The sequence below is a fragment of the Carcharodon carcharias genome, chromosome 8 (assembly GCF_017639515.1).
Source record: "Carcharodon carcharias isolate sCarCar2 chromosome 8, sCarCar2.pri, whole genome shotgun sequence".
NCBI lineage: Eukaryota > Metazoa > Chordata > Chondrichthyes > Lamniformes > Lamnidae > Carcharodon > Carcharodon carcharias.
In genome coordinates, this window is record NC_054474.1 from 35,871,914 (window position 1) to 35,893,616 (window position 21,703).

The 21,703-nt window shown below is 45.7% G+C and overlaps 1 protein-coding gene across 2 annotated transcripts in view; it reads left to right on the forward strand.

Moving 5' to 3' along the window:
* The window catches only part of LOC121281040 (solute carrier family 22 member 5-like), a 159,042-nt gene that overhangs the window by 114,047 nt on the left and 23,292 nt on the right, over window positions 1-21,703 (forward strand). For both annotated transcript variants that reach the window (XM_041193631.1, XM_041193632.1), the window contains exon 7: window positions 11,582-11,796. In XM_041193631.1, coding sequence (XP_041049565.1) covers window positions 11,582-11,796 — 215 coding nt within the window. The remainder of the gene's footprint in view (window positions 1-11,581; window positions 11,797-21,703) is intronic.

Sequence of the window (21,703 nt, forward strand, 5' to 3'; positions counted from 1 at the left end):
TGGCACCCCTCTCGCGTACACACTGTTGGAGGCCAATTGTAGCATCAGCAATGGAGTTGAGCCCACGCAGCAGTGCAGGAACAATGTCCTGGACCAAGGTCTCCATGGCAGCTGCCATCCTACCAGTGATGATCTCTGTGTGTTGGCATGCCGGTGCTATCACCTCAGAGTGAAGGCAGACGGACTCCTCCATTGTGCCGTGCAATCTGAGGAGTGCAGCGGACATTCCTTCCTGATGTTCCCAAGCTTGCCTTTGCAGCTGTAGCAACTGTGACATGACCGAGTCCAGAGGCTCGTTATCTGACTCGGACTCAGCAAATTTCTGGCCTCCCACAGTCCTCCGAGTGCCAGACACCTGGGAAGACCCTGCTGCCACCTGCTGCGGATCAGACATTGTGATGTGCTTACCGGATTGTGATCCCGAGGCTATTCTAAAGCTAGTCCCACCGAGGTGTGTGTCTCTGCACTGGTGGAGGGCGTGGGTGAGCGCTGTGATGGGTCTTCAAGGAAGGTGCCTCCAGATTCCTATTCAGGGCTTGATTGGAGGTCATGGACTCTGTCAGCTGTTCGCAGATGTGCCTGTGAAAGCAAGGGGAGTTAATTAATGCATCGCCACGGCCTGTAAAACAGGACACATCACTCACAGCATGGTTGTCTGATGTATGTTGCACTGCTGGACTCTCACTTGGTAGAGCACCGCTGACCTCACCATCAGCACAGGACTGGTCCAGATCCTCACCACCCAGCTGAATGGTTTTGCTTTCCAAGTCCATTAGGACCTTGATTTTGGGCATTCTGCCACCGGTCTGCGACCTCTCCCTCTTGTGTGCCAGCTTGTTCTGCATGAATAGAGATGGCGAAATTGTAAGCAGGACACCTGCCAGGCCAAATGATAAGTATGCCTGGCCTGCATGGGTGGTGAGTGGTCCTATGGACGGGATGAAAGCAATGACGGTGAGTATGAGAGTGTGAATGGTGATGTCCCTTGAACCGGCAGTGAGTGAGGGCCCTGTGATTGTGTTCTGGGTTTGTGAGTGTGTGAGTTGAAAGTGATGAGAAGAGTGACTTACCCTGGCAGAACTGGGGAGATCATTCATCCTCTTGCGACACTGGGTGGCTGTCCGCTTTTGAAGGTGGCGCTGACCACTGCTGCCACGGCCTCTCAAGCAGGGTTAGCGCTGTTGCTGCCCATCCTGCAGCCAGAGTGGAGTTAGAGGACAGCCTAGTGGGCCTCCATGACATCCAAAAGACGCTTGAGGGACACGTTGCTGAACCTGGGGGCTGCAGTCTTCTTTAGGGCCAGGTGTTCCATGCAGCAGTGGTGGCCTGAAAGCACTTTGATGTGTGCTTGCGGTTGGACTTTAAATATGGCGCCCGGCGTGATGCAGTGGCAGGGTAATGATAGGTAGGCAAATGAGAGCCCACTCACCATGGAAACGGCTTGTTTCCTGGGAGTGCATAAATAATGTGGTAGGTTTGGGATGATACTATGTGAAAACCTCATTTTACCCGTCTTCCATCGCACTTAGTGCAAATCTGGGAAAATTCCACCCAGAGTGGCTGCAATGATAGTTTTTATTTATTTATTCATGGGATGTGGGCTTCGTTGGCTGGGCCAGCATTTATTACCCATCCCTAGTTGCTCTTGAGAAGCTGGTGGTGAGCTGCCTTCTTGAACTGCTGCAGTCCATGTGACATAGGTACACCCACAGTGCTGTTTGCAAGCTGGTTCCAGGATTTTGACCCAGCAACAGTGAGGGAACAGTGATATATTTCCAAGTCAGCATGGTGAGTGACTTGGAGGGGAACTTCCAAGTGGTGCTGCTCCCATCTATCTGCTGCCCTTGTCCTAGTTGGTAATGGTCGTGGGTTTGGAAGGTGCTATCGAAGGACCCTTGGACAGTTCCTGCAGTGCATCTTGTAGTGGTTATACACTGCTGCTGCTGTGCATTGGTGGTGGAGGGAGTGAATGTTTGTGGATATGGTGCCAGTGAAGCAGGCTTTGTCCTGGACGGTGTCAAGTTTCTTGAGTGTTGTGGGAGCTGCATTCATCCATGCAAGTGGGGAGTATTCCATCACACTCCTGACTTGTGCCTTGTATATGGTAGATAGGCATTGGGGAGTCAGGAGGTGAGTTACTCGTCACAGGATTCCGAGCTTCTGACCTGCTCATGTAGCCACAGTATTTATATGTCTAGTCCAGTTCAGCTTCTGGTCAATGGTAACCCCCCAGGATGTTGATAGTGGGGGATTCAGTGATGGTAATGCCATTGAACATCAGGGGGTGATGGTGAGATTCTCTCTTGTTGGAGATGGTCATTGCCTGGCACTCGTGCAGCGCGATTGTTACTTGCCATTGTCAGCCCAAGCCTGGATATTGTCCAGGTCTTGCTGCATTTGGACGTAGACAGCTTCAGTATCTGAGGAGTTGCAAATGGTGCTGAACATCATGCAATCATCAGCGAACATCCCCACTTCTGACCTTATGATGGAAGGAATGTCATTGATGAAGCAGCTGAAGATGGTTGGGGTGAGGACACTACCCTGAGGAACTCCTGCAGTGATATTCTGGAGCTGAGATGACTGACCTCCAACAACCATAACCATCTTCCTTTGTGTTAGGTATGACTCCAACCAGTGGAGAGTTTTCCCCTGATTCCAATTGACTCCAGTTTTGCTAGGCCTCCTTGATGGCACACGCGGTCAAATGCAGCCTTGATGTCAAGGGCAGTCACTCTACCTCACCTCAGGAGTTTAGCTCTTTTGTCCATGTTTTAACTAAGCCTGTAATGAAGTCAGGAGCTGAGTAGCCCTGGTGGAACCCAAACTGGGTGTCAGTGAGCAGGTTATTGCTAAGCAAGTGCCACTTGAAAGCACTGTTTATGACCCATTCCATTACTTTACCGATGATGGAAAGTAGACTGATGGGGCAGTAACTGGCCGGGTTGGATTTGTCTTGCTTGTTGTGTACAGGACATACCTGGGCAACTTTCCACATAGCTGGATAGATGCTAGTGTTGTAGCTGTACTGGAACAGCTTGGCTAGGGGCGCAGCAAATTTTAGAGCATGAGTCTTCAGAACTACTGCCGGAATGTTGTCAGGGCCTATAGCCTTTGCAGTGTTCAGTACCTTCAGCCATTTCTTGATATCATGTGGAGTGAATCAAATTGGCTGAAGACTGGCATCTGTGATGCTGGGGACCTCCAGAAGAGGCCAAGATGGATCATCCACTTGGCACTTCTGGTTGAAGATTGTAGAAAAGGCTTCACCCTTATCTTTTGCACTGATGTGCTGGGCTGCTCCATCATTGAGGATGGGGATATATGTGGAGCCTTCTCCTCCAGTGAGTTTAATTGTCCATCACCATTTACTACTGAATGTGGCAGGACCGCAGAGCTTAGATTTCATCCGTTGGTTGTGGGATTGCTTAGCTCTGTCTATCACTTGCTGCTTATGCTGTTTGGTATGCACATGGTCCTGTGTTATAGCTTCACCAGGTTGACACCTCATTTTTAGGTATGCCTAGTGCTGCTCCTGGCATGCTCTCCTGTATTTTTCATTAAACCAGAGTTGATCCCCTGGCTTGATGGTAACGGTAGAGTGGGGGATATGTCGGGCCATGAGGTCACAGATTGCGTTCAAGTACAATTCTGCTGCTGCTGATGGCCCACAGCACCTCATTGGATGCCCAGTCATGAGTTGCTAGATCTGTTAGAAATCTATCCCCTTTAGCACAGTGGTCGTGCCACGCATCACGATGGAGGGTATCCTCAATGCAAAGGCAGGACTTTGTCTCCACAACGACTATGTGGTGGTCTCTTCTTCTGATACTGTTATGGGCAGATGCATCTGCGGCAGGCTGGTTAGTGCGGATGAGGTCAAGTATGTTTTTCCCTCTTGTTGGGTCCCTCACCACCTGCCGCAGACCCAGTCTAACAGCTATGTGCATGCATTGGTTGTAATCTTTCAAAATCCCCTAGATTTTGTAAAAGTGCCTAGAGATTAGAAAATTGCAAATGTAACACCTGCATTCAAGAAAGGGGATGGATCGAATGCAGGAAACTATTGGCCAGTTAACCTAAGATCTGTCATTGGGAAAATGTGGAATATGTTCTGAAGGAAGTGGTAGCAGGAGATTTAGAAAAGCATAATACAATCAGGCAGAGTCAACATGGTTTTATGAAAGATAAATCATTTTTGACAAACATATTTAAGTTCTTTAAGGATGTAACAAGCTCGGTGGATACAGTGAATCCAAATGTGTATTTGGATTTCCAAAAGGCATTTGATAAGGTGCCACATGAAAGGTTGCTACAGAAAATAAGAGCTCATGGTGTTGAGACTGTGTATTAGCATGAATAGAGGATTGGCTAACTAACAGGAAGTAAGGTAGGAATAAATGGGACATTTTCAGTTTGGGAAATTGTAGCTAGTGGAGTGCCACTTGGATTACTGTGGGGGTCTCATCTATTTACAACCTATATTAACGACCTAGATGAAGGAACAGGATGTACTGCAGCCAAATTTGCTGATGATACAAAGCTAGGTGGGAAAGCACATTGCAAAGAGTCTGCAAGGGCATATAGATAGGTGAAAGGAGCGGGCAAAAATTCACAGACTAGCATCATGTGGGAAAATGTGAGGTTATCCACTTTAATAGGAAGAAAAGCAAAAATATTATTTAAGTGGAAAGTGACTAAAATAATAAATACAGTACAGAGAGAACGGAGTGTCCTCATACATGAATCATTAAAAAGTTAGCATGCAGGTGCAGCAAGTAACTAGGGAGGCAAATAGGTAAATAACCTTTATTACAAAGGGGATGGTGTAAAAAAGGTTAGGAAGGCTTGCTACAACTGTACAGCACTGATGATGCAGGTCTGGGTCATGTTCTTGCTCTTCAAAGAGGAACCAGCATTTTTTCAGAACAGTTTGTCCCCTTTACAAGGATCTGTCACCCTCATCCCTATCCCCAGACTCAGCAATCAGCCCCTGACCAGTCCACAATTTTATGGCGGCCCAGGGGCGTTGACACAAATAAGCCCCTTAAGGAATGAATTATTGGCCAATTAAGGACTATTTTCTGCCCAGCCTCACATTTGAGGTCATGGGAGGCGTTCAGGGGTGGCAGGGAAGCCCGACAGGTCACCATGCCCAGGCTTCGGGCAGCAAGGTGGCAGTGCCTTCTTCAAGGGCCCCCTTTCCACATCAGGTGCCTCGCACCAACATCTTCCCCATGCGAGTGATCCCTCTCACACCCCTCCCCTTGGCCTCTGTATCAAGATGCCCTGCCCCCCCACCCGCCGTGAGAATATCATACTTACCCTGTCCTGGATTCAGTGACTTAAAATCTGGAAACTGCTGGTAGTCCCAGTCCTAGCTACTGCTGTTGCTGTTGCTGCTAGGGTTACAGAGCTGCTGTTCAGTCAGATTGGCTGGCAGGTCTCTGAGATGGGACTGCTATTCTAGTGAGGGGCTGAAGTCCAGTCTCCAGTCAATTAATAACGCTCCTTGCAGCCTTAAGTGTTTGTGGGGCTGCCATCCTGCCGACTCTTTGGAAAATTCCTGGCAATGGTCTAAAATCTTCTATGAAGAGAGGTGCCTAAGATGTGATGGGATAGCCATGCAAAGGAAGGGACCTTTTCCTACCTCTCTTAGTGTGCATGGGTCAGTGTTAGAGGTTCTCAATGGTCTCCTTTTTACAAGAAAAATGGATAATTTTTTTTGCTTCCTTCATATTGTAAGTTTTGAGTTTATGATAAGTACAGAAATATGGCAAGGCAACATTAAGAGAGTTGATGTAATATAAACATTGCCACAGAATAAGTATACTGGTTTGGCTTGTTTCTCTTCACATTTATTGTCTTCTGGTTTATCAAGGTTTTTCTTACACTGTGAGTGATTTGGAGATGGTCAGTATTTAGTTTTTCTTAAAACTGTTTACTTACACTATTCATATCCAAGTACATTATCTTCTGGACACAACGTTCTGCATCTTGCCCAGTTGGAGCCTGTTGCTCATCTGCCTCTGATGCCATGCTTTCATCATCATTAACATCTTCGTCTAATTAACATAACTATTAACTCGTTACCCAACACCTCTCCACAAATAACCTCAAAACTGTTAATTATTTTTTGTTCAACTATTTACATAACAATCCCATCTCATGTACTGTTAACAATTTTTATCCAACCCTGATATTGCTCTCCCCCTCCCTCCCACCCCCAAGTCACTTTGGCTGAAGGTTTCAAACTGCCACAGTGTTCTCGGCTCTCTTGAAGGACATGTAGGATGTTTGCATTCCCTTATCTTCTCCTTGGAAAGCAAATGCATTGGTGGAGTGGGATACCTGCATCTCACGACAGCTGGCTCCTAGGCTGTGACTCTTACAATAACCTGATTGGTTTTTCTCTGCTGTTATGATCAAAGAAAACCTGGTTCAGGAGAGAACCCTCCAGGACGCGAACAATCACAGCCTCTTGAAAAGGAAGACAATGAATTAAAATTCTCTCTCATATTCTGCATTGCACACTGAGTCATGAATGAACCTGGTGGAAGAAAAGAACAAAGAACAATCTGAAGACACTGCAGGATGCAAGGAAAAGAGGACTTTCTGACTACTTTTAAGGTAGAAATTTCACTTTCTGTAGGTATTGATATCAGTTCCACGCTTCAGCAGGAAGCTGCTCTACTGCAGACAATGGGATCTCAGGGTCAGCAGGAGAAAGTAGGTTTGCATCGTCATCAACAATGGAATAAACTTCCTGGGATCTATGGGAAGTTCCTGCAGAGTACTGATGCTAATGAGGTCAACATCGGCATCAGGGATTGTTACTACAAGAGTCTCAGTAGTAATAGGAAAGATGGGTAGTGCCAGTACTTCTTCAGGTAGTTGCTCTGCCATTTCCTCAGATGAGGTATAGTGCTTTTTACAGTCCTGTACTACTAAATGTTCACTTATGTTAGTTACTCCTGTCTAATGTGTGAATCCTCCTCTGTGGCTTGACAGTGCTGTGTGACTGCTAATGGCTGGGATTTTAGTTCAGCATTCTCTTTTAGGTAGTTAGACTTCTCCAACTCTTGCTTATGTTCAATATGTTCACGCTCCATTTGATGTTCACTTTTAAGTTTTTCTAAGGTGCTTTGCAATTTTAGAAGCTCTAGTTTGGGACTCTGCTTTTTTGCTTGAGCGCATCCATGGTTTGTTGATGAGATTCAAGTGAACTGCAGCTTACATTTGTACAAGTTAATAAGCTCTGAACTTTCAACATTGGTTTGATCCAGTTGGAGTTAAGCATTTAATTCTCCCTGGATAGCTTTTTGCTGGCTGCTTGCAATTATTACTGCATGTCATCAGTGGAATAAGTAGACAAATTCACCTCTTTATTACCTTCTTCAAGAAAGGGATGATTCTGCTCAGAAAAGTTAACAAAGGCTTCACAATCATTGGCAGTGGAATCAGAGTGTAGCCAGGTCTAGGACTTCTTCTTCCAACAGCCCATCTGCCTCTGTGGTGGCTTCATTCTCTTGAACTCTCTCCTGGAAGTGCAAGCCATGGTCTAGAAGCTCATCTAGCGATGGTCACCATCTTTGTTAGTGCATCCTGTTTCCGCCTCCTCTATCCTGTACCAAAGAAGTGAAAGATCTGCAATCTCCTCCAGTGGTCCAATGGATGGTGTGCATTCAATAAAGACTGATGGTGCAATCAGCTGACTTCAATGTCTGCTGCAATTTTGAGCTTTTCCAGTCCTCAGAATAATTTTGGAAATTCAATCCTGAATATTGCTCTGTTGTCATCTATTGTTACCTCTTCGACCATTTGTAGGAGCCCAAGTCCAGAATGCACTGCCCTGCTGAGTAGAGAAATTTGCTGGTTCTGTAAGATATAAATAGTTCCATTAATTTCTTTATCTTCATGTCTAAGAGTTGTCATGAACTGATCCTTTACTTTGACGCCTATGTCCCTCTTACATAGCTGTGTCTCTACCTCCATCAGCCAGTCCTGAGGCCTGTCTAATTTGTCTGATAAAACTGTGACCCCAGCCCCGGTGTCCAGTTTAAATTCTGTTCTGTACTCTTTTACTTTCAATTCTACAGACCAGAACTCCTTATTGGGATCTTTGATTTCTCCTAGGAAATCCTCAGGTTAAAATGCTGCATTTCTAGTTTCCTGGACTTCAAAATGGCTGGAAACTTGTTCCAGCTTTCTTTTTTTAAATGATGCTTTAGATCTGCAGAATTGTTTTACATGTCTGACCTTGCTACAGAGAAAACAGCTGGCTTTCCCTGCTGGGCATCTATGCAGCAATACTGCTTTTTGGTGCCACACGTGGAACAGTTTAAAATAGTTGGAAGGGTTCTTCCTATCCCATTTGCATTTTTGTCAGGCTTTTTCATGGTCTTTTTGGTGGGCAGTGCTCCCAACTTTGGGCACCCATACTGGATCGACCCCTCTCGAGCCTCAATGTCTCTCCAAATTACACCCCAATCCTGCTTTTGCAGCTCTATCTGCCTTTCAAACTGTTCAGCTTTCTCTAATGTTAAATCCCCCTTGGATTTCAAAAAGTGCTAGAGCACTTCGTTGAGCATGCCGTCTACAATGCGGTCACGAATTAATTCATATTTTAAAGCTCTGTAGCCGCAATTACTGGTTTTTAATAAAAGAACTGATGGATTCACCCGGCTTTTGGCTGCTTTGGTTGAATGTTGCCCATTAGATGACCAGATTCTTGAATATTGCTGAGAAAAGAGATATTTTTTGTTGAAGCTTTTCATCTTGCACTCATCAGGACAGTTCGCAAGAATACAAAATGTAAAGGGAACAACAACTTACACTGTATGAGAAGAGAGTGCTGATCATGTAATTGAGTTCAGTTTTAACAACACCATGTATGCCCAAATAGATGGCATTGCCATGGGGATCTACTCTAGGCCCAGCTCATACGAACATCTTTGTTGGGTTCCATGAAAAACATGTCTTCGATGAGTGACATCTAACCTCCTACTCTTTGCATATTTCAGATATGTGGATGATATGTTTGTTATATTTAAATCTGCAACTGCATGTAATAATTTCTTTACATGTCTTAACAGGCTCCATCCTGCACTCAAATTCACCTTTGAAATTAAGCAGTCAAATGAACTCCCTTTCCTTGCTGTACTAGCTGAGAAATCTTCCAGGAGATTTTCTGCCATGGTCTACCACAAGTCTGCCTTCACTGGTCAATATATGCGTTGAGATATTTACAGTTCCATGTGCTACAAGATCGGCCTTATCAGCAACCTCATAAATGGGGTCCAATCCATTTGCTCACCATCAGGCTTAATGCCGAAATAGGATGCATCAAAGGCATAATGCAGGATAATGGCTACCCTTATCAGATCATTTTGCACTGTATGACGCAAACTCATGAACAGGCCTAAAGCTGTCACTTTTGGCCCTGAAAAGTGGCTATCCTGGAAGGGCAAGGAAATCTCAAAAATTTGAGCAACAGGTGAAGCTAGCTGTTTCGTGCTGCTACTATGCAGTAGCATCATGATTGATATTGGCCATTAACAGATTGCTGCCATCAAGTCAAAAAGACGTTCTGCCTATCACACAAATGAGTAATGTGGTATATGAATTTCAGTACCAGAGTGATGCTAAGAATTTTGGTCATACGTCCCAAAGGTTGATGGATCATATTAAACAGCATGTCCCTTCCGCTGTTTGCAACAGGCAAGGTACTGACCATACCCAACCAGCTCATGCTTGCAAAACTCAAGACACAGTCCAACATTAGATGTGATTCTGCGATTCAACAACATTTGCTAAATAATTCTTTGTGTGCTAAGGATTATGCTGACAACCAATTTAAGATTGTCAGCTGGGCTTGCAGTGTGGCTCATTTGCATGTACTGGAAGCTACATATATTCAAAGACAGGGCTCTGTTCTTTGCAGACAGAAAGAACAACATGTACACACCTTGCACCTATCTCAGCTAAACAAAATAAGTAACAGTCATCATTAGTTCATTCCTCAGGGCAATGCCTCAACCAATCAGAATCAAGCTGTCTGATTTAAATTTCAAACAATGCCTGGCAGTTAACTGTCAGCCACCATCAACTGATGCAGCCTCCGCAGCAATGCCTCTACCAATCAGAGTCCACTTTCTACCATTCAGCACTTTCTCCTTATACAGTATAAATCGTTGTTCCCTTTACATTCGGTATTCTTGTGAATTGTCCTGATGAGTGCAAGTCAAAGAACTTCAACAAATAAGTCTCTTTTTTCAGCAATACTCAAGTTCTGTAGTACCACACAAAGACCAGATTCTATTTAGAGCAGAAGTAATCAATGAAGGCCCTCAGTACCTCCTCGAAGAACATCAAGGTCTCCTCGACTCCTTGTCGCACCAGGAGATTGTCAGCTATGGCCTCAATTATATATAAGAGGGTACTGACATGGTATTTTGTGCCTTTCCTTTTAAGCCTGAAGCTGTTGGCACCTTTCAAACTATCACCTCCAGAGCTATCATCGCTGTCCTTGCTATGGACCCTCAATGTGTTTGAAGGCTAGTGGGTGTTCAATGGCTGCCAACATTGTGAGTGGTTCACCCACTATCCCCCACCAAGGTATGGCGTACTTTTGTTTCTCTTTGCAAAGCCGAGCAGTTCCTAAGCCTTCACCTACGATATGCCAATCTGTGGTCTCCAGCACTGCCACCATGGTTTGGCTTACTGACCTTCATATGTATTGCCTTTTGGTTCAATGAGGTTTCTCTTATTCTGTGAGTGACTTCAGGATGGTCAGTATTTAGCTTTTCTTAAAACTGTTTATTTACACTATTTACATCCAAGACTTCACAGCAAGTACATTATTCTCTGGACACAGAGTGTTCTGCATCTTGCTCCCTTGGAGCCTGTTGGTCATCTGCCTCTGATGTCATACTTACATCATCATTAACATCATTATCTAATTAATATAACCATTAACCTTTTACCCTACAGATAGTTCAAGATATTACAACTGAAGAGTGATGCAAACAATGCAGTATATCAAGCCATGTCCAAATGAAAATTTAATACCCAAATCCAATTGTATTAGGAATGTAAACCAATGGAAATGCTTCAATGAATTGAAGTAAAAGTAACACTGAGGGTAGGAGAGAAGGAACTCAGTCTCTCAGCAGCTGGGTAAATGATTGACAGCTAGCATGCTGTGCTATTCCTTCAGCAAATGGAAGGAAAGAAATTGGAATGGAATCATACATTCAGATATTGTATAGAGCATTTGATTTTTCTCAAAAAATTCCAGTAGGAATGCTGCTGTTTCGCAGAGGAGGATGGGGGTGGGATGTAAATTTAGAAGGGTAGTCACTGGCAGGGAATGTTCTGGTTCACTATGTAATGTTTGTCATTTATAAAGTGTATGGTGAGCAGATCTGCTGCCTGCCCCCTTTGTGGAGAGCAATAGGTAAAACAAAAAACACAAGGGAATAGGAAAGAAAATCTAATTAAAACCAAAATGGAAAATATGAATAAGGGAGGAAAGTTTTTTAAAAATTGTTTTATAAACAGATTTTACCTTTATTTGCAGGATGATTATGGCAATTGGATACTTTGGCCTGTCTTTGAGCACACCCAATCTCCATGGTGATGCATATTTGAACTGCTTCTTCTCTGCTGCCATCGAAGTTCCGGCCTACATAGCAGCTTGGCTTTTCCTCCAGAGGTTTTCCCGAAGGTTCAGCCTTTCAGGCTCATTTTCTCTTGGTGGAGTTGTCCTTTTCTTCATCCAGCTCATACCTTCAAGTAAATTTTTACAGTGCAGCTAAACATTATCATAACCTGTCTTTTGCTAAATATGTTAAAGCAGCATTTTATGATAATTTGAAATATATATGTGATGCTCCCTTTATTAGATTTCAGCATTCTAACACACACTTCCACAAACTAAGACCCAGTACAACTTCACTGATCTTAGCTGTGTTATAAGGATGAGGCGCTGAGAGGAGAGCAGTGAGGGAGGGAAAATTGATAGGTGACTTTGTGAGGCCAGTGCTTTACACATCATATTTTACTCAACATCAGCACTGACAGAAGAGCTGAATTGTCAAACTACCTTTTCATCTCTAGTTATACCAAACTATACAAAACCTTGGCCAGAATATAATCCTCGTCGGGTGGGCGTGCGTCCAACCTGACCGAGTGTAAAATGATGCGAAATGATGTCAGGCAAGCATCTTGACATCATCGCGCAAGTGTGTGATATTATGGTCAGCGGGGGTGCGTGGGGGTCAGTAGTGTGTCCGCCAACATTTAAAAGGCCATTAAAAAGATAATTGAATGAAATTTTTCACTGCCTGCCCAAACTTATGGTTGGCGGGCAGGTGACAAGGCCGAGCGGCCTTTGCTTTTTCCACAGGCGGGATGAGATTTCCATCGGCAAATAAAAAATTAAATAAAAATGTAGACATTTCATTCAGAACACATCCCCGCTCATGGGACAGGATCAGATGCTTTTCAACAATTTAAAATCCTTTATTTTTAATTTTTAATTTCTTCATCTCCCTGAGGCAGCTCTGAGCCCCGGGGGACTTTCCCAGCGTGCACCCGTGCGCATGTGCGAACTTGCACTGTCGCATTCCTACCCCGCCCACAGGCAGCATTGACTGCTGCCAATCGCATTTCACCAGCGTGAAATCATGGTCCAGCCCCGATCGTGGGTGGAGGTCGGCTTCCTGACCGCTCCTGGCCGCCCCCGCCAGGCCTGGCCAACAGGGGAAATATCCTCCCCCTTATATCTTACCTAAAAATCATAATGTGGAACAACTGAGATTTATTTTAATTTTGTTGCAATCAAATACCATACTGGAGGTAGCATTCTCTTAGAATATGTCAGACATTTTGTTATGCATTAAATCTGTCCAGTATATTCTTACTGCTGCATCTATTTAACCTCCACCAACTACACTCGCTGCACCCACCCCCCCAACATCTGGGTTCTATTTACTCACAGCAGTAAATAGACATGACATATGTTATCTTGGGACGATTAAGCCCCATTTACAATGTGCTCTGGTTTTCATTGTGCTTCAGGATGCCATTGCATAAATACAGGCACTGCCATGAGATGTACAATGCATCAGGTGGAATTCTACTGGTGGTAAGCCTCACCTATCGTATTTCACTCATAGCCACTAAGATCCTGACCATCTAACTTTGATTCCAGACCCCCATGATAGCTGACCCTGTAACTGGGTCTGCTCACTAAGCTCTGTTCCTTTTCCCTTACCGTCATCATACCCTTCCCCAAAAGTTACCACAATCAAGCTTCCGCCAAGTTTTCAAACTCTCTTTCCTCCCCCAAATCCTTGAATTTGTTGTGGTCTTCCTGATCTATGCCTGTGCCTCCTCCAATTTTGTGTTTAAATCCTTTCAATCGGGTTTTCATCCTGCCACGGTGCGAACACTCTTTACTAGAGTCATAATCAACTTTCACTGCGCATGCAACTGTGGTTTATTCTCTTTCCTCTCCTTCCTCAACCACTATGTAGCCTTTGACACTGTCAACACACCATCTTCCTCCAATACCTCCTCTTTCAGCCAGCTCCATGGAATGTTAGCTAAAATGATTTCAACCATCTAATTAAGGCATGACTAAACATGTACTTTTTAAAGAAACTAATTACATCTTTGTGGGATGTTGTTTTTTGGTGTTGGCCCCTGTTGCCAAGCCGCTGTAGCTACTGACCATCGTGATGGCACATGCCAGTGCACAGGTGAAGTTGCCAATTTTCTCTGTCATTAGCTAGTGTCTCCCAGGTGCAAGACTCAATGTTTAGAGCCTTCATATCATGCCTCTTTACCTCACTTCCATAGATCCCACTAAAGCATTCAACACCGCCACCAAGGCAGAATTCTAGAAGATTTGGGGGAAACTTTGATGCCCACCAAATCTCCTCAATCTCACCTGCTCCATTCATGACAACATACACTGTATTCCACAGTTTGATTGCAGTTCTTTCCACAGTTTGAAGGTGAATAATAGAGTGAAACAGGGTTTTGTCCTAACCCCCACTTTGTCTGTTACCTTCTTCTCCATGCTTCTGACAGTTGCCTTCCCTGCAGATATAAAAGGAATTTATCTGCATATTAGGCCAGATGGCAAGCTCTATAATCTGTCTAGACCAAAAGAGAAGACAAAAATGTGGCAGGTCTTGATCAGAGAACTCATATATGCTGATGATGCTGTATGAGTCACTCACACGGAAACTCAGCTACAAAGAATCATGGAAACATCATGAAATTGGCAGTAAGAAAACGTAAGAGATTATTAAAAATCTTTAATGGGACATCGATGCTACTGGCTAGGCCAGCATTTATTTCCCATCATTAATTGCCCTTGAGAAGCTGATCGTGAGTCGCCTTCGTGAACCGCTGCAGTTCATGAGGTGTAGGTACACCCACAATGCTGTTAGTGAGGGAGTTCCAAGAATTTGACTCAGCGGAGGAAAGGTATTATTGTTCCAACTCAGGATGGTGTGTGGCTTGGAGAGGAACTTCCAGGTAGTGGTGTTCTCATGCACCTGCTGCCCTTGTGCTTCTGGGTGTAGAGGTCATGGGTTTGAAAGATGCTGTCGAAGGAGCATTGGTGAGTTACTGCAGTGCATTTTGTAGATCCTGCATCACTGATGCCACTGTGCATCGGTGCTGGAGGGAGTGGATATCGAAGGTGGTGGATGGGGTGCCAATCAAGTGGGTTTCTTTGTCCTGAGATAAAAACCGGTGGCAGAGAGGGATGCCCAGCACAAGGAGAGTGGACCAGCATGAGAAGGGCAGCAGCGGCAGAAGATAAAAACTGGTGACAGAGAGGGAGGCCCAGCACATGAAAAGCGGACCTGTGTGAGAAAGGCAGCAGCGGCGGGAGATAGAACATGGTGGCAGAGAGCCCCTTCAACTTGTTTCTACCTGTCAGAGCTGAAGTGTGACGTCAGAGGAAGACAGGTAGGTGATTGCTGGGTATCTCTTTCATGTCTCTTTTGACTGGCCAAGTAGTTTAAATCAGGAGATATTATTACAGCTGAAGAGTACAGTTAAGAAATTCATTTTTAAAAAATATTCAACATTCAAATTAATTAATTAAATAGAATAAAGATGGCTGAGCAGGTGATGTGTTGCAGCTGTAGCAAGTGGGCTTGGTGGACGTTGGTGTGATCCATGGTGACCACATCAGCAGCAAGTGTTGGCTGCTTGAGGAGCTTCGGCTCAGAGTTGATGATCTGGAGTCCAAGCTGTGGACACTGTGACACATGAGGGAGGGGGAGAGTTACGTGGACATTATGTTTCAGGAAACAGTCACACCCTTTAGATTAATTACTTCAAATTTGGACCGTGGTCAGGAATAGGAGGATGTTACTGCAAGTGAGGCAGGTATGGGGATCCAGAATTTAGCTTTGGGGGACCTCAGCCAGTGACCTTGTCCAATGGGTACCAGGTTCTTGCCCCCGGTGTGGACGAGGGCACAGACTGCAGGAGGATTAGTGAACTGACCACAGCACCATGGTACAGACAGCCATTCAAGTGGGGGTAGAAAAGAGAAATGTAGTAGTAATAGGGGATCGCATAGTTAAGGGAATAGATACTGCTCTCTGCAGCAAAGACAGAGAGTCCCGAAGGTTGTGTTGCCTACCTGGTGCCAAGGTTAAGGACATCTCTTCTGGGCTGGAGAGGAACTTGGAGTGGGAGGGGAAGGATCCTGTAGTCATGGTCCTCATAGGTATCAAGGACATAGGTAGGACTAGGAAAGAGGTTCTGATGAGGTACTACAAGCAGTTTGGGGCTAAATTAAAAAGCAGAACCACAATGACGGCACAAATAGGAATGAATGAATATGACCTGATAGCTATTACAGAGTGATCATGACTGGGAACTTAATATTCAAGGGTATTCGACATTCCGGAAAAACAGGCAAAAAGGAAAAAGAGGTGGGGTCACTTTGTTAATAAAGAAAGGTAACAGTGTGCTGGTGTGTAGTGATATAGGTGCAATAGATCATGATGTGGAATCTGTTTGGGTGGAAATAAGGAATAGCAAGGGGAAGAAGTCATGGGTGAGAGTTGTCTATAGGCCCCCCGAGGATATGCCCCACTCTGAGACAAAGTATAAATCATGAAATAATGGAGGTATGTAAGAAGGGCGCTACAATTATCATGGGTGATTTTAATTTGCATATTGATAGGGCATATCAAATTGGCAGGGGTAATATGGAAGACAAATTTATAGAGTGCATCAGGGGTTGTTTCTTAGAGCAATAAGTTGCAGAACCTACCTGGGAACAGTAAGATACTGCCCGCCAAGGTGGAAATTCTGCCTCAAGCAAAATACTGCGGATGCTGGAAATCTAGAACAAAAACAAAAATACCTGGAAAAACTCAGCAGGTCTGACAGCATCTGCAGAGAGGTATACAGTTGACATTTCAAGTCCGTATGACCCTTCATCAGAACTAAGGAAATAGAGAAATGGAGTGAAATATAAGCTGGTAGAGGTGGGTGGGACAGGTCGAGCTCGATATGGGACCAGTGAAAGGTGAAGGCAAAGGAGTCTGGTGGAAGTAGCTCTGGGAGTCAGTAGACATATGATGAATATTAATTGATGGCCTATCTCCAGAAATGGAGACAGAAAAGTCAAGGAAGGGAAGAGAAGAGTCAGGGATAGAACAGGGTATTTGTTAACTGGTGGAAAGTTAGAAATAGTGGAGATCCAAAGAGACTTGGGGATCCAGTACACATCATTGAAATGTTATGAACAGATACAGAGGACGGAATCCTCTGGTCCCTCCAGCAGTGTGAAACATGGCTGGCAGGGGATCTTAATTTGGCATGAAGCCAAGTATCAGTTTCCAGATGTCGGGATGAACTGTAGAGGCAGAATTTCCACCTCGGCGGGCAGGCAGGCGCATGCCCCACTCGCTCCAGTGTGAAATGGCACACAATGAAGTCAGGCAAGTGTCCTGATATCAACGCACAGTCGCGCTATAACACAGCCGGTGGACGCAAGTGGGAATCGGCAGTGCACCCGCCGACAATCAGAAGGCCTCTGAAGGCTATTAAACTATTAATTAACTTAATTTTTTTGCTGCCCGTCCAACCTTACAGTTGGCAAGCAGGCGAAAAGGCCAAGCTTTTTAGGAAACCTCATCGACGGGCAGGATGAGGTTTCCAACAGCAAATAAAAATAAAATTAAAAATTTTATACCTCATTCATAATATGTCCTAGCTCATGTGACAGAGTCACTTGAGGGGTATGTTTTATAACATTTAAAAATTCTTTATTTTTGTTTTTCAGAACCCTTCATTTCCCTCAGGCAGCTCTGTGTCTCCGGGAGCTTTCTCAACACGCACCTGTGTGCATGCGCAAAGTTCCCCGCTCACCTTCTTCCCTCCCCATGCACAGGCAGTGCTGAGCGCTGCAGCACGCTTTTCACGCTGGACGGGTCTTAATTGGCCCTCCAGCGTGAAATCGCGTTCCGGCCCCAATTGCGGGTGGCGATTGGCTTCCCGACTGCCCGCCCCCTACCGATCCCGCCTGACAGGGGCGAAATTCTGTCCTAGGAATTTTGTTCTTGGGACTTTCAAGGCAGGTTAAAGGAGGATCAAGCTCCCCGGCAAGCAATGTCAGGAGGCCCTTTTGCATGTATTAGCATCTCATGCATGCTCATTAAAAGGCCACCTCACCAAAATTAAGTACCCCCTCCAAATTAAGTCCCCTGTGTTATGATTCTTGGCTAGACCCCAAGTTGTTGGTGAGATCCGGTTAGGGACGGGTAACATTTTGTTTAAAATAGACAAAGTTTGAGATCCAAGGCATTTACTCAGTGAAGAAAGCCACAAGATTCTACAGGTTTTGAACAAGCAAAAATAAACTTTACTATACAAGGTTATAAAGAGAGCACAATTTTCAATACCTATCTTATACTCTTAACATTCAGGGTAAGCATGAGGTATATGTGAATTAACAGAGTAACTGTGGTTGGATATGCCACACTACACAGTAAATGCCAAATGACCCACCCAGATGTCAAACACTGTAAGTCAACCAATCTCATTGAAACAATATCACAAGCATTTCCAATCTTCATCTTTGAAAATCTTGCCTTAGAATTCTCTCCTAAAGTCACTCCAATTTGGATGGCTTCAATGACAGCCCACCTTGCAGTGTTTCAGTCTCGTCTTCCGAGATTCCATTCCCCTGAGTTCCCCAGTACGCCCCATGCATCAACTTACAAGCACAATTTCAGCTTTTTGGCCATGCTGAGCAGAACACCACTGCTGAAAAGGGATATCTTTGCCCCAACAGCCCCCAGCACAAAGTGAACAACCCTTAGCTGCCTGTTTGGATCTTCATGGCTTCTTCTGAGCACTCTTCGATTACCAGGGCTTCTCCTGAGCCTGCTTCGCTTCAAGCCTGCTCTCTGCAGCCTTTTTCCTAATTGGAGCCTGTTTCTCTGTTCATCTCCTTTTAACTGAACTGGGTCCTGTTTCTGTCCCTTGTCTTTGTCCCTTACCTGGGACTTCCTTTTGGAACCTTTCCCTGTCCCCCTCCCTTGCCCAATCATGACTCTTGGCGCTCTGTACCTGGTCACCTAGGCTTTCATGCCCTTGCAAACCCTCGACCACTACCATCTAGAAGGATGATGGTAGCAAACATATGGGAACACCACCACCTGGAGGTTTCCCTTGAAGCTACTCACCATCCTGACTTGGAAATATATCACCGTTTCTTCGCTGTCGCTGTGTCAAAATCCTGTTACTCCCTCCCTGAAAGCACTATAGGTGTACATGCAGCACATAGACCGCAGCTCACCACTACTTTCTCAAGGGCAATTAGGGATGAGCTATAAATGCTGGCCTAGCCAGCGACACACACATCCCATGAATGAATGAAAAAAGTGTCCAGGGATAGGGCAGAGTACGGGCGGAGAGAGTGTCTGGGGAAAGAGGAAGAGAGAGTGCTGGGAGAAAGGGGAAGGGAGGAGGAGACAGTGTCCGGGGAAAGGGGTGGGGGTGTTGGGGGGGGAGTGCCGGGGAAAGAGGTGGGAGGGAAGAGAGTGTTTGGGGAAAGGGAGGGGAAAGTGTGTTCAGGGAAAGTTGGGGGAGAGAGTGTCCGGGGCGTGGGGTGTTGGTGAGACACTGTCTGGGGAGAGGGGTGGAGAGTGTGTCCAGGAAAAGGGGTGGGAGTGTTAGGGGAAAGGGGTGGGAGAGTGTGTTCAGGGGAAGGGGCAGTGAGAGTGTCTGGGGAAAGGGGCGGTGAGAGTGTCCATGGCTGGTGGGGGTGAGAGTGTCTGGGGTTGCGGCTGGTGAGAGTGTCCGGGAAAGGGGTGGGTGGAGGGTGTGTCCAGGGAGAGTGGGGGAGGCTGTGTCTAGGGAAAGGCGTGGGAGAGAATGTCCGGGGAAAGGGGCATGAGAGAATGCCTGGGGCTGGTGTGGGAGAGAATGTCTGGGGAAAGGGTCAACGAGAGTGTCTGGGGAAAGTGGGGGAGAGTGTCCAGGGAAAGGGGCGGTGAGAGTGTCTGGGGTGGGGATTGGCAAGAGACAGCCTTGGGAAGGAATGGGGGAGGGAAGAAAGAGTGCCTTGGAGGCCGGAGTCGGTAGTTTTGTCAGTGGAGTGCTGGGGGTCAAATTCAGAACAGAGTTTCAGTAGAAGAGAGAACAGTCACAGTCAGAGGAGGAGTGTGATGCAGTAGAGTGGCAGGCCCAGACTGACAGTTTGGTAAGTGAAGGTTTCATGGAGGGGGGCAGTCATGGAGCCAGACTAGACAGATGGCTTGAATAACCGGAGGGCCTAGCTAGGCATGGGGACAGTAACAGAGTGGAGGGAAGGCATATGGAGGTGGATGGTAATAAGGTCCAGGGCAATGGGGGAGGTTCAAGAGTGACAGAGGGGAGAGGAATGGTGATATGGGGGTGTCATGGTGATGGGGGGATGTTGGTGCATGACAGGTGGAGGCTGGAAGGTAGTGGATCAAGTTTGGAAGGTGCCGCGCACCATTTTTCAAATCTGACCTTGACTACGCAGTTAGTGAGTGAGTGAGATCCCTCAAAGTGGGAGGAGGATCCTTTCGGATGGATGGAGTTCAAGGTCAGCACAAGTGGCTGACCAAAGGGACACACTAATAATTAGGAGACAACTGGATAAGAACCATGCTCATTTTTGTTCTCCTCTCCATGGCGAAGCTCCTACGGAAGCAACTTTGCTCCCGACTCGTGGTTCTCATAACATCGAGATCCCAGCAAGGTGTGGAGCTGCCATTCATTCTGTGCCATTTGCTATCTGCTGCAGTCAGAGGCAGGGATGAAGGGATAAAGGGAGGTGGAAGCCTCCAATGGGCGCAGCTGATGGACAACAGTCAACTCATGACTCCAAATCTCTATCCTCCCTCCATCCGGCTAAATGGTCATGCCTGACAAGGGCTTATGTGGTTAGTCTTTATATGATGCTAAGGCAATGGTCTTTCAATAGAATCTCGAGGGTACTGGAGACATGTGGAATAGTGTCAAAGGGAAGCTTCTCACGCATGGCTCTCATCACCCTGGTGAAAGAGCAATGTCTCCATTCGCAGTCATATATGAATGACAGGATTTCCTTCATTTGGAAGATGTAGGACAGCTACAGATTTGTATGGGTTCTCATCTCTTTATTAAAGGTGACTGTACACCTCACATAAAGTATTAGCAACCAAAGTGCATTTGACATCATTGACAGACAAGGGTTTCAGTGAATGAGGAGAGAGAGAGAGTAGAAAGTGCTGGTGCATTAGGCCACGCCAAGTCTGAGAGGCTATCCACGTGAAGCATCAATGGCCCTCCACCAGGTTCCTGATTGAGCAGACGATAGCCTTCCTAAAGGTGAGGTTCAGATGTTTGGACCCCTTAGGCAGGGCTTCCAATTTCACTGCAGAGAGTGTCCCTAATCAACGTTGTCTGCTGTGCCCTGCACAACCTAATGCTACAAAAGGGGATATCTTGGCTGAGGGAGATATGGAGGAGTGAGGTGTCTCCTCCAACGAGGAGGAGAGTGAAGGGGATGGAGCTGACAAGGGTTAAGATGTCACTAAGCCACTGCAGAGGCCAAAGCAGGAGTACAAGGGGGCAGACAGGCTCATGACTATCTGATAGCTACTAGACAGTAGACAGAATAAGCTGCCGGCACATTTGTATAACTTTTTGGTTTCCTATCTTCCGCTGGCTGGCAGGCCCTTTTTGGTTATAGGCATTATTTTTCTCTAATGTACCTTTATTTATGCTAGCTGAATTAAATTGCTCTGCTGTTGGTTTGATCATTTGCATATGCTGAACTAGGCTAAATTTCAGAGCCCTGGCACTAAATACATGCATTAAACCCTGCACAGCTGTCCATTCTCCCACAACCTCAGGCACTTGTAAGTAGGATAATTGTGATTTCACCTATGCCCTCACAAAGCCCATGTACATGGCAACTTGGAAGCGGTGTCAAATCTAAACGCGTCAGGCATGCACTCATGTCACCCTCACACCTGCCCCCAAAGGGGACCAACCTGGCAGAGAGCTCTTTCAGGCAGAACCAGGTAGGTGGGTCCAGAGGGAAGAGCAGGTGAGAAAAACATTTGACCCCTCAAGATCACATGCAGTTTGATAAGGGAAGATTGTGTTCCTGCCCCTCCAGACACCTTTCAGTCAT